General features: G+C 40.4%; 1 protein-coding gene across 1 annotated transcript in view; it reads left to right on the top strand.

The window, feature by feature from the left end:
- Positions 1-30: 30 nt before the first annotated feature.
- LOC306977839 (sodium channel protein type 2 subunit alpha-like) overlaps positions 31-13,990 on the top strand; it is a gene marked incomplete at its 3' end in the record, with an annotated part of 145,736 nt that continues 131,776 nt past the window's right edge. Inside the window, exons 1-2 of the mRNA XM_079576278.1 lie at positions 31-119; positions 1,677-1,805. Of these exons, the coding sequence (XP_079432404.1) occupies positions 49-119; positions 1,677-1,805 (200 nt within the window). The 5' untranslated portion in view covers positions 31-48. The remainder of the gene's footprint in view (positions 120-1,676; positions 1,806-13,990) is intronic.

The raw sequence follows: 13,990 nt of genomic DNA, 5'->3' as shown, positions 1-13,990 counted from the left end.
TATTTGGACTGTTCCTTAACTCCGCCCACTCTGTTCAGCCTCTTCATCATGTGCACCATCCTCACCAACTGCTGCTTCATGGCCATGTCGGACCCCGCCTACTGGACCAAGTACTTAGAGTGAGTACAAGTACTGCGATACTACTATGTACTGTGTGCTCCTCTGCCGACTGAACCGTTTCCGTGGTAACGTACACTTTCCACAGACCAGAAACGGTTAGTGCTAGATGTTCTGCTCTGGAGGGACGGTCTGCTGTGAGTTTGTATAGATCTATGAGTTGGTTTGTCTAAAAATACAAATAATCCTAATCCTCATCCTAATCAAAAAATATAATAATAATAATAAATAAATAAAATTAACCCCTTAACTCCCGCCTGAACCGAGCACATTTTCTCCAGTTTGGCTTTACCCCAGTCCAAAAGCTCCTGGAAAAAAGGTGAGAAAATAGCAACAAAACTGAGACGAAAACAATGATGGAAATGTGACAAAAAAGTGATGAAAATGTGATAAAAAAATGACAAAAATGTGATAAAAAAATGACAAAAATGTGATAAAAAAAATGACAAAAAAATGACACAAATGTGATAAAAAAATGACACAAATGTGACAAAAAATGGATTAAAAATTGATGAAAAAATTACAAAAAAGTGATAAAAATGTGACAAAAATGTGATAAAAAAATGACAAAAATGTGATAAAAAAATGACAAAAATGTGATAAAAAAATGACAAAAATTTGATTTAAAAAAATGACAAAAATGTGATAAAAACATGACAAAAATGTGATAAAAATGTGACAAAAATGTGATAAAAAAGTGACAAAAATGTGATAAAAAAATGACAAAAATGTGATAAAAAAATGACAAAAATGTGATAAAAAAATTACCAAAAAAATGACAAAAATGTGATAAAAAAATGACAAAAATGTGATAAAAAAAATGACAAAAATGTGATAAAAAAAATGACACAAATGTGACAAAAAATGGATTAAAAATTTATGAAAAAATGACAAAAATGTGACAAAATGTGACAAAAAAATGACCAAAAAATGACCAAAAAATGAAAAAATGTGATAAAAAATGACAAAAATGTGATTAAAAAAATGACAAAAATGTGACAAAATGTGACCAAAAAAAATTACAAAAATGTGATAAAAAAATTGACAAAAAAGTTACAAAAATGAGTTGAACACCCAACAAAAAAATGTGCTGACGTGAGGAAACAGCTCCTCTCGGTTCAGGCGGGAGTTCAGAGGTTAACCATCTGCCTGGCCCTAACCTTCACTTGTGTCATGATATCTCACGTTTTCGCAGCAGACTGTCCCTCCGGAGCAGAACATCAGCACTAACCCTACAGTCATGAGTGTTAGCATGCTCTGTTATTTCTGTATTTTATTATTATTGTTGTTTCAGGATCTACAGCTTCAGCCTCATGCAGATCCGTGTTATTTCAGGATCCTCCTCATGCAGATGTTGTTTCAGGATCCTCCTCATGCAGATGTTGTTTCAGGATCCTCCTCATGCAGATGTTGTTTCAGGATCCTCCTCATGCAGATGTTGTTTCCTGATCCTCCTCATGCAGATGTTGTTTCAGGATCCTCCTCATGCAGATGTTGTTTCAGGATCCTCCTCATGCAGATGTTGTTTCCGGATCCTCCTCATGCAGATGTTGTTTCAGGTACACGTTCACCGGGATCTACACCTTCGAGTCGCTCATAAAGATCCTGGCTCGTGGGTTCTGCGTGGGGCCCTTCACGTTCCTCCGGGACCCCTGGAACTGGCTGGACTTCAGCGTCATCGTCATGGCGTGAGTTCGACTCCCGCACACACACACACACACACACACACACACACACACACACACGTGCGCGGCTCTCGCTCGTCCAGGCGCGTCCCGGTCAGGTCCTGGTTTAACCGTGAGTCACATCTGCTCAGAGGGATTTGGGATCTCGTCAAATCTGTCACAAACACAATAAATAATTAAAAAAAAGGTTCAGAGAGATTTTGGGAAATTTTGAAAAAGTTTAGAATTCAGATTTTTTTTGTCGACTAAAAAACAATTAAAAAAATATATATATAATTCAATAAATTCAAAATTCTCAAATTTTCCCAATTTTTTCAATTTTTCCAAGATAAAAAAAAACAAAGACAAATTCTAAATTCTTCAGGCCTTTTTATTCGTATCCAGAGCTTCACCTGGTGAAGTTACTGTCTGTTAGGGACGGGCGGCTCGATACCAAAGTATCGATATATCGATATATCGATACCAAAGTATCGATATATCGATACCAAACGGCTACTTTTTAAGTATCGATGTTGGGCAAAAAGTATCGATACTGATTTGCATATGTAAAAGAAGGCGGGGCAGCGATTATCAACACAAAAGGATGATTTATTTCTTTGTTCTGAACCAAAACAGTCACAACAGCAGAGGATTGAACTGAGCCGGGCTGATCGTTCTGGTTCAGGTTCTGTTTGTCATTTAAAGGGATTATACAGAGTTTAAAAATGTTAAAATGAAGTATTTTCCCACATGTTCCTCCATGTCCTCATGTGTAGAATGAGCTCAGACCTGTTCACCACAACGGCCTCTAAAATCCTGCCCTGTCGCTCAGAAACGTGTTACTCCGTCATGCACGAGCTTAATGTAGAAGCTGCAGTTACACGTATGGCCTTCAGTGGCAGTAGTGAGTAGAAAATGGCCAACTTGCATCCAGCCCCTTTAAGTATTCATTGATTGACTGCGGAATTCTTCCGCAGTCAATTATTGGTTTTCATGTTCTTTATTATTATTCCTCTTCCATCTTTTTCCCGATTTTCTAGAGCTTTCAGCACCTTCATGCTTTGTGCAATTTATGCAAGTTATGCATCAAAACGTTCCGCATGTTGAGGAGAAGGTGCTGTTACTTTTGTTCCTCATGTTGAGGAGAAGGTGCTGTTACTTTAGTTCCTCATGTTGAGGAGAAGGTGCTGTTACTTTAGTTCCTCATGTTGAGGAGAAGGTGCTGTTACTTTTGTTCCTCATGTTGAGGAGAAGGTGCTGTTACTTTTGTTCCTCATGTTGAGGAGAAGGTGCTGTTACTTTAGTTCCTCATGTTGAGGAGAAGGTGCTGTTACTTTAGTTCCTCATGTTGAGGAGAAGGTGCTGTTACTTTTGTTCCTCATGTTGAGGAGAAGGTGCTGTTACTTTTGTTCCTCATGTTGAGGAGAAGGTGCTGTTACTTTTGTTCCGCATGTTGAGGAGAAGGTGCTGTTACTTTTGTTCCGCATGTTGAGGAGAAGGTGCTGTTACTTTTGTTCCTCATGTTGAGGAGAAGGTGCTGTTACTTTTGTTCCGCATGTTGAGGAGAAGGTGCTGTTACTTTAGTTCCTCATGTTGAGGAGAAGGTGCTGTTACTTTTGTTCCGCATGTTGAGGAGAAGGTGCTGTTACTTTAGTTCCTCATGTTGAGGAGAAGGTGCTGTTACTTTTGTTCCTCATGTTGAGGAGAAGGTGCTGTTACTTTTGTTCCGCATGTTGAGGAGAAGGTGCTGTTACTTTTGTTCCTCATGTTGAGGAGAAGGTGCTGTTACTTTTGTTCCGCATGTTGAGGAGAAGGTGCTGTTACTTTAGTTCCTCATGTTGAGGAGAAGGTGCTGTTACTTTAGTTCCTCATGTTGAGGAGAAGGTGCTGTTACTTTTGTTCCTCATGTTGAGGAGAAGGTGCTGTTACTTTTGTTCCTCATGTTGAGGAGAAGGTGCTGTTACTTTTGTTCCTCATGTTGAGGAGAAGGTGCTGTTACTTTTGTTCCTCATGTTGAGGAGAAGGTGCTGTTACTTTTGTTCCTCATGTTGAGGAGAAGGTGCTGTTACTTTAGTTCCTCATGTTGAGGAGAAGGTGCTGTTACTTTTGTTCCTCATGTTGAGGAGAAGGTGCTGTTACTTTTGTTCCGCATGTTGAGGAGAAGGTGCTGTTACTTTTGTTCCTCATGTTGAGGAGAAGGTGCTGTTACTTTAGTTCCGCATGTTGAGGAGAAGGTGCTGTTACTTTTGGGACTTCTGCAACTTACGTTTTTTCCGCAATCGGCCAAAATGTCGGAGATTTTTCCCATTGACTTATAATGGGGCTGCCGCAAATCCACGCTTTTCTGCACTTTTTTCTGCATTTTATGCAATTTCTGCACTTTGTGCAGGTTCAGCTTCTGCAACTTGTGGGTTTTGAGAAAAAATGGTCCTTCTGCAGTTTTCCAGTTTTTTTATACGGGAGTTTGAAATGTTTGCATTGGTGTGTATGGGGGGAATCCAGCCAATGGGGAAACTCCGCCTTTCAGCCATTTGTGCTTCTGCCAATCAAGCTCTGAGGCCATTTCAACAGTTTGACCAGTTTATGGAATATAAAAGTTTATGCAATATTAACAATTTATGCAAATTAACCACTTTATGCATTTTAAAGCGTTTATGCAACTTAAGAGTTTATGCCATTTAGGATTTATGAATTTTAAAGAGTTTATGCAATTTACACAATTTATGCAAATTAACCCATTCATGCATTTTACCACTTTATGCAGTTTAAACAGTTTATGCAAATTAGATTATGCAAATTAAGCAATTTCTGCATTCGCTTCCCGCAATTCCGCAGTCAATCGCAATGGCGCAGCCATTGCATTTCTAGTTTAAAATGTTGTTTATATATTTAATTTCACATGAACATTGTTTATTAACCAGTTAAAGTAATATAATTTTAATTGACCAGTTGATTATATAAAATAACCAGTTTTAGAAACGTATATTGATTGAAATACATTCACCCACTGTTACAGAGACTTTCTCACTACTGCGCGTGTGCGTGTGCGTGTGTGTGTGTGTGTGTGTGTGTGTGTGTGTGTGTGCGCCTTTCTGACTATACAGAACTATGGCTACATTTAAAGGGTACTTCTCTAACTATCCACAGAACGGACATGTAGTGACACCAGGACACTAACAGATTCAGATTCAGATTCATTTATCGGCCATTTGCAGTTTGAAAAACCACATTGGAAAAAAATGTGCAAAGAGCTCAAAGTGCGATTTGTAAAAACAGAACAAACAAACAAGGCCACATTAAAAGCCTAAGGGCAAAACATTGTACAATAAAAGTCCACACCGATAAATATAATAGAAGTGCCTTGTTTAAAGTGATCACAGCTTGAGGAAAGAAACTGTTCATATGTCGATCAGTAGAACATACGATGGAGCGAAACCTTCTCCCTGATGAAGCGTCTCAGAAAAGGCTTTAGCAGGGCGGCCTGAGGCGTCATTTGCAAGTTTTAAAGCTCGATAACAGTCAAACAAATGTAGAATAAAATGTGCATTAAGTGTGCAGGACAAACGTGACTTTACTTGGGCTAACCCCCCCCCCCCCTCCCGTCTCATGCACGCACACTTTAATACTGCTCACCGAGGTCTGGGATTCTGGAAAGTTAAGGTTCAGCATTTGTTCCTTTTTCCTCCGAATTTTTGCCGCCATTTTGGTGCTTTGTTCAAGAGGCTTTTTTAGGTCTGAGAGAAACTAAACTGGAGACAACGAGTTCAGTTCCTGTGGGGGGTTTGGGGCTGAGCAGGAGAAAAATGTCCCAGGCAATCCTGCACAGCCTGGTGGGTAAACTGTCCTAAAGTCCCGGTGGATAAACTGTCCTAAAGTCTGTCTTCCTGGTGGATAACCCGTCTCTAAAGTCTGTTTTCCTGGTGGATAACCCGTCTCTAAAGTCTGTCTTCCTGGTGGATAAACTGTCCTAAAGTCTGTCTTCCTGGTGGATAAACTGTCCTAAAGTCTGTCTTCCTGGTGGATAACCCGTCTCTAAAGTCTGTCTTCCTGGTGGATAAACTGTCCTAAAGTCTGTCTTCCTGGTGGATAAACTGTCCTAAAGTCTGTCTTCCTGGTGGATAACCCGTCTCTAAAGTCTGTTTTCCTGGTGGATAACCCGTCTCTAAAGTCTGTTTTCCCGGTGGATAAACTGTCCTAAAGTCTGTCTTCCTGGTGGATAACCCGTCTCTAAAGTCTGTTTTCCCGGTGGATAACCCGTCTCTAAAGTCTGTTTTCCCGGTGGATAACCCGTCTCTAAAGTCTGTCTTCCTGGTGGATAACCCGTCTCTAAAGTCTGTTTTCTCGGTGGATAACCCGTCCCTAAAGTCCCTGTCGCTGCCGTCTTCAGCCTTCTCTCCTGACGCTGCAGCCGCTGTCACCGACTCGGGGAAATCCGCTTTAATCCCCTCAAAGCTCCGCTGGGGTCGGCGCTGACTCCACGCTCACGCTCTTATTGTGGAGGAGACACTGACGACGGGCTTTTACTTTGAAAAGGCCTCGCTCAGCTTCTAATCTGCAGAGGGCGGAGTCTGTAAAGCTCACCGTCCCGAAACAAACTCTTATTCAGCATTTAGATTATTATTCTGATGACATCACTGAACTGTTCTGCATTAAAGAGGGCGTGTTCTGCTTTAAAGAGGGGGTGTTCTGCTTTAAAGAGGGGGTGTTCTGCATTAAAGAGGGGGTGTTCTGCTTTAAAGAGGGGGTGTTCTGCATTAAAGAGGGGGTGTTCTGCTTTAAAGAGGGGGTGTTCTGCTTTAAAGAGGGGGTGTTCTGCTTTAAAGAGGGGGTGTTCTGCTTTAAAGAGGGCGTGTTCTGCTTTAAAGAGGGGGTGTTCTGCTTTAAAGAGGGGGTGTTCTGCTTTAAAGAGGGGGTGTTCTGCTTTTTTCAGCCCCATAGCACCAGTCTATATCCCACTACAATGATGACAAACCTTCTGTTGGTCTGTAAATGCAGTAAATTAGAATAACTGCCTTGTATAAAATGTCTCTCTCAAAATGGCTGTAGTGAATGTCTTGAAATAGGCCTCTGTCTCTTTAAGAACCTCTGAGCCTTTAGACACGCCCCCTCCACACGCTGTCTGTGGCATCAGTGGGGAGGGGGTTCTGCTGAGGAGCAGTGGTTGGTTACTCGGCTGGTGACCAAAGCTCGGAGGCGTCTCCAGGAGGTGGGGGCGTTCCTAGGAGGACTCAGGCAAACCTATCCCTAAAATGGCCGCCATCAGCCAAAAATTCAACAAAAATGTGACAAAAATTCAACAAAAATGTGACAAAAATTCAACAAAAATGTGACAAAAATTCAACAAAAAAATGACAAAAATTCAACCAAAAAATGACAAAAATTCTACAAAAAAATGACAAAAATTCAACAAAAAAATGACAAAAATTCTACAAAAAATGACAAAAAATCAACAAAAAAGTGACAAAAAATCAACAAAAAAGTGACAAAAATTCAACAAAAATGTGACAATAACCTATCCCTAAAATGGCCGCCATCAGAGTTTTTACAGATTACTCAGAAATACGTGAATGTGCCAAGGCAACACTTCAGCCATGTTTTTAATGAGGGAGTGACAGAATAACATGATGGAAAGCTTGAGTCCATTTTGCAGAATACCCCCCTTTAAAGAGAGTAACTGTTCTAATAAGTGTAATTCTAAAACACTTCCAGTCAGTCTGTTTATAAAGCACTTTTCTGTAATGGATCCGTAATGGACTCCGATATAAAGTCACTCAACAGCAAAGACAAACTAAAGCACTTTGTCAAACCTTATGAACTGGACGATGCAAACTGAGACCGGAACATCTGTTTTCCTCCACTTTATCCGGGGCCGGGACCCCACCTCCTCCAGCTGTTCTGCCCCCGAGGCCACACCTCCTCCAGCTGTTCTGCCCCCGAGGCCACACCTCCTCCAGCTGTTCTGACCCCGAGGCCACACCTCCTCCAGCTGTTCTGACCCCGAGGCCACACCTCCCCCACTAGGACATGCCTGGAACACCTCCTGAGGCGACCAAACTATTTTAACCTCTTAAATCAAAGCTTTGAGTTGGATCAGACGGTTTTAGAGCGTGTTGGAAACACTGAACCTCACGCTCATGAGGCTGAGGTGATGAACGAGGACGAGGCGATCCAGAGCCTGTTGGATCATTTCATTCACTGAATCAAGAAAAGAGTCATTAGTTTTTTTAATTACACATGTTATGAACAGAAAGTGTGAAGCCCAGCACAACTGGGCCCCACAAGGATCAGTTCTGGGCCCCTTGTTGTTCAGCATCTGCATCCATGATCCTCACGTGCAGATGAGGTCGTTTAAGTAACGAGCTTAGATCTTCCTCCTGCACTGATGTGTTTCCTCGTGCACTGGATTCCTGCGTTTCCTCCTGCACAGTGACAGTGATGGATGGAGGCTGCGGCGGCCATCTTGTCCCCATCATGTGACCTGTGGCTCCATTAGGATCCGGTTTCGTTTGATTCGATTGGCCGAGAGCTCTTCCTGTTTCAGACTGAGACACTTTCAGACCAAAACACAGAGGTTTTCTCCTTTACCTCTGAGGTTAAAGGCGCAGTTTGCAACTTTTTATGAGGAAACAAAGCTGATATTTGTATGTGTTTGACCCAGCGGCTCGATGAGTGGCCTCTACAACGCTCCAGGATCAGTTGTTTTGTAGGTTTTCTGGTGAGAAGGTCCGTCTGCAGTGAAAACCTTCCAAACAGTTGATCCTGGAGTGTTGTAGAGGCCACTGATGTTTGTTTCCAGCGTTTGTAACTCCAACAGTTTGAGAAAGTTGGAAAACCTTCGAAAAATTTGGTAACATTTTTTGACTATTTTTATTTTTGTTATTGATTGACTGTGGAATTCTTCCGCAGTCAATTATTGGTTTTCATGTTCTTTATTATTATTCCTCTTCCATCTTTTTCCCGATTTTCTAGAGCTTTCAGCACCTTCATGCTTTGTGCAATTTATGCAAGTTATGCATCAAAACGTTCCTCATGTTGAGGAGAAGGTGCTGTTACTTTTGTTCCTCATGAGGAGAAGGTGCTGTTACTTTTGGGACTTCTGCAACTTACGGTTTTTCCGCAATCGGCCAAAATGTCGGAGATTTTTCCCATTGACTTATAATGGGGCTGCCGCAAATCCATGCTTTTCTGCACTTTTTTCTGCATTTTCTGCAATTTCTGCACTTTGTGCAGGTTCAGCTTCTGCAACTTGTGGGTTTTGAGAAAAAATTGTCCTTCTGCAGTTTTCCAGTTTTTTTATATGAGAGTTTGAAATGTTTGCATTGGTGTGTATGGGGGAATCCAGCCAATGGGGAAACTCCAGGACTTTCAGCCATTTGTGCTTCTGCCAATCAAGCACTGAGGCCATTTCAACAGTTTGACCAGTTTATGGAATTTAAAAGTTTATGCAATATTAACAATTTATGCAAATTAACCACTTTATGCATTTTAAACCGTTTATGCAACTTAAGAGTTTATGCCATTTAGGATTTATGCATTTTAAAGAGTTTATGCAATTTACACAATTTATGCAAATTAACCCATTCATGCATTTTACCACTTTATACAGTTTATGCAACATGACATTTTATGCATTTTACCAGTTTATGCAAATTAAGCAATTTATGCAATTTAAACAGTTTATGCAATTTCTGCATTCGCTTCCCGCATTTCCGCAGTCAATCGCAATGGCGCAGCCATTGCATTTCTAGTTTTTTTATGGAATTTTTGGGGATTTTTTTTGTTTTTTTTTTTGAAAAATTGGAAAAGTTTTAAAACGGTTTGGAAAATGTCTGTTTTTTCCCGCACTTGTTCATTCACTAATACTGATGTTCGGTATCCACGTGTAGCAGGACAGGCTGGATTTTTACACACAAGGAGTTTGATTGATTTTATTTTTTTTAACTATTCATTTTTCTTCTTAACAATAAACAGAAAAAAACAGAAACAAAGAAGGAGAAAACAGCGGCAAAACAAACAAACAAATAGTTAAATAAATAGCGTGAAATAAAATAATTAAAATAAAATTATAATAAGATAATAAAATTCTTGAATGAATGAAAAAAATAAGAAAAAATAAGAAAAAAGTGATGAAAAAATTAAAAGATTTTTTTTTTTACTATTTTTTTTTCTTAATAAACAGAAAAAAACAGAAACAATAAATAAAATAAAAATAAGATAATAAAATTCTTCATTTATGTCAGCAGTGTGAATTTTGCATCCTCCTGTATGAGCAGATATTACACACATATAATATTACACACACATAATATTACACACATATAATATTACACACATAAGTTTCTACACATATATATACACACACATTCCCTCTAAACACGGGTACATTATATCTGCACATGGATTATTATTATTGTGTCAAGGTTTTAAGTTTAACACCATTGATGTTGATTGATTTTGATTTATTGAGCTTTGAACCAAGAAAACCAGGACATTGTTTTCACTAATAACCGGTTTATTCTAAAACTAAACAAGATCAAAATCCCTCTGAGCAAATGTTTGGAACTGACATGTCACAAAATGAAACCGCACATTTAAACCTGACTCTGAACGTTCACTTTTCTCCTGCTGCGTCTCGGCTTCGCCTGCTCTCGGTGCTGGTTTAGTTTCCTCGGTGGTGCAGAGACACTGTTGTCGTGTCCTTGGGCCAGACACTTCCCCCTCCTGGCCTCCAGTGTCTGTGCTCGCTGGTGTATGAATGAGAACGAGTGGTTCCTCCATGTAAAGTGCTTTGTGAGCCTAAAGCAGTGTCGAAAAGCGCTTTATGAATGTGACCATTTACCGTTTAACCCCCTTAACTTTACCTGTACATGTTTCAGTATCTGCTATCTGCTATCTACTATCTGCTATCTGCTATCCGCTATCCACTATCTGCTATCTGCTATCCGCTATCTGCTATCTGCTATCCGCTATCTGCTATCTGCTATCCACTATCTGCTATCTGCTATCCACTATCTGCTATCTGCTATCCGCTATCTGCTATCTGCTATCCACTATCTGCTATCCGCTATCTGCTATCTGCTATCCACTATCTGCTATCTGCTATCCGCTATCTGCTATCTGCTATCTACTATCTGCTATCTGCTATCCGCTATCCACTATCTGCTATCTGCTATCCGCTATCCACTATCTGCTATCTGCTATCTGCTATCTGCTATCTGCTATCTGCTATCCACTATCTGCTATCTGCTATCCACTATCTGCTATCTGCTATCCGCTATCTGCTATCTGCTATCTACTATCCGCTTATAGCTTATTTTATCCAAACTGTGTGTTATATGTTTTTATGTTTAATGTTGTCTCACTTAGAAAAAATCCTAGTTTGTGAACCTGTTAACAAACAATGGCAATAAAACTATTCTGATTCTATCTGCTATCCGCTCTCCGCTATCCGCTATCTGCTGTCTGCTATCTACTATGTACTATCCACTATCTGCTATCTGCTGTCTGCTATGCGCTATCTGCTGTCTGCTATCTACTATGTACTATCCGCTATCTTAACCCCCACCTGAATCGAGCACAGTTACTCCAGTTTGACTTTAACCAAATCTAAAAATGTCAAAATAGCGACAAAGAGACAAAAAACAGGATAAAGTCACACAATCCCAACAAAAAAGTTACAAAAAAGTGATGAAATAAAAAAATAAGAAAATGTGATCAAAAAATTATGAAAAAAAATTAAAAAATGTTTGAAAAAAGCCAAAAAATGTGTCCCAACAAAATGTAAAAAAAAAAAAAATCAATGAAAAAGATCCTTCTAGGTCAGTTCTGTAGGTCTGTGAGCTCTGGTCATGAAGCTTTTAGATTTGGGTAAAGCTGAACTTGAGAAAATGCGCTCGGTTAAAGCGTCTGCTTAGTTTCCTCCTCCTGTGTGTTGTGTGTGTGTGTGTGTGCGTGTGCGTGTGCGTGTGTGTGTGCGTGTGTGTGTGCGTGTGCGCGTGCGCGTGCGACGTTGTTCCCGTGTTGTTCCCGTGGTGCAGATTCAGCGTTTCTGTTTTAGCCGTGATGTCCGGCCGGTGGGATTTCGGACCCGCCTCACGTTTGCAGCTCCTTCACTTCATGGTTTCAGACACTATGAAGGAATGACGCGGTGCTTCCATTTGATGACGTCGCACTGGGTTAGAGTCAGTCACAAGATGGCCGCCGTGTTACCGTGGCCACGTCCTAGGCTGTGTCCGAATGTCCACCCAGTCCCTACCCCCTCATTCACTACATAGGCCCGCACTATAGTCACTATATAGTGACTGATTCTGTTGGTGATTCAGACACAAGACACGACTTTCTCCGAGCTACGTGACGTCACAGATATGTTTTTTCATTTTTTAATCTGAATTTATTTATTGTTACAAACGTTTATTTTATGAAACAGAACGACTGTTTTGTCACTTTTACAGGCGTTACTATCATCACAAAAAAAGGAAAAAAACAAGAAAATCACTCCAGCGTGAGCTCAGAGACGCTCAGAGTCGGTCCGAGCCTGGTGTCCGAACACCAGCAGATTGAGCGACGACATCTGATAAAAGTTCAATAAACTCCAGGAATAAAGTATTTTTGTGATAAAAAACAAACTCAGAGACAGTGGAATATTTATGATAAATACGAGTCAGAAACTTTATATTTCACATGGATTTTACATGAATGACTTGGATTATTCCAGAGGAAGCTGTCGGTCATTTAGCTCCAGCTAAAGGTTAGCAGCTAACGTTAGCATGAAGCTATCGGTCATTTAACAGCTCCAGCTAAAGGTTAGCAGCTAACGCTAGCATGAAACTATCGGTCATTTAACAGCTCCAGCTAAAGGTTAGCAGCTAACGTTAGCATGAAGCTGTCGGTCATTTAACAGCTCCAGCTAAAGGTTAGCAGCTAACGTTAGCATGAAGCTGTCGGTCATTTAACAGCTCCAGCTAAAGGTTAACAGCTAACGTTAGCATGAAGCTATCGGTCATTTAACAGCTCCAGCTAAAGGTTAGCAGCTAACGTTAGCATCTTTTCACCGTAACCGTTTATATTTTGGTCGTTTATTCCTGAGAAACACAAACACTCGACTGAAACAGCTGATTTACTTCAGTCGTGTTTAGTTCACAGACCTGTCTCTGTCAGGCTCTTCTCCCACTCTCCCAGTGCATTGTGGGAAATATTGACCCGTTTAGTGACCATCGATGCTCACTACTTTTCCAGATGCATTGTGGGAAATTTCGAGTGGACGACTTTTTTCTCTCTGGACATTCGGACACCCCTACAACATGTGACCACTATATAGTGACTATATAGTGACTATATAGTGACTATATAGGGACTATATAGTCACTATATAGTCACCATATATATATATCTATATATACTATATATATCTTCGTTCTCCGTCGTGGCTTTCGGTTCCCCGCGGTCCGGACACGGTTGTTCTGATTTGTGCCTGTAAACCCCGCCCCTGACGCCGCGGGCTGTCTCTGCTGTTTCTGCTGTTGTGTGTCTGTCCGGACGGCGGCGGCGCCCCCTGCAGGCTGCTCACAGAGTTCATTAAAGTGGGTAACCTCCAGGCGCTGCGCACGTTCCGAGTGCTGCGAGCGCTCAAAACCATCTCCGTCATCCCAGGTAAGGACGGGCCAATCACGGAGCCCGGTGTGTCCGCCCGGCGACAGCCCGGCCAATCAGAGAGGAGCAGGAGGGAGGAGCCGAGGAGGAGCTTTGTTTAATTAACATTGACAAGATAAGATAAAAACTCAAACCGGAAACTAACTTTATTTAAAAACATGACAGTACGGAGCCCTGGAAGGGACGGCAGACAAAAAAATGTGGGGGGTGAAAAATATATATATATACTTTGGAAGAAATATGAAAATGTATGTATATAAAACGTTATTTTATTTTATTATTATTTTTTTTTCCCCATAACAAATTATCTCGGGGGAGCGAGATAACTATGTCGGGGTAAAAAAATTTGACCTTTTTTTTTTTTTGAAGAAATATTTTAAAAATCATAATTTTTTCTCATTCCCTGAGATAAGTTTTGGTGCAAAAAACAATAATGATTTTTTATATTTCTTAAAAATTTTTTTTCTATTAATAAATTAATAAATAAAAAAAATGTTACCCCGACATAATTATCTCGGGGTAACATTTTTTTTATTTATTTATTTATTTTTGAAGAAATA

The sequence above is a fragment of the Gobius niger genome (assembly GCF_951799975.1).
Source record: "Gobius niger genome assembly, chromosome: 18".
In the NCBI taxonomy this organism is placed as follows: Eukaryota; Metazoa; Chordata; class Actinopteri; order Gobiiformes; family Gobiidae; genus Gobius; species Gobius niger.
This window is presented reverse-complemented; position numbering and strand designations above follow the sequence as displayed.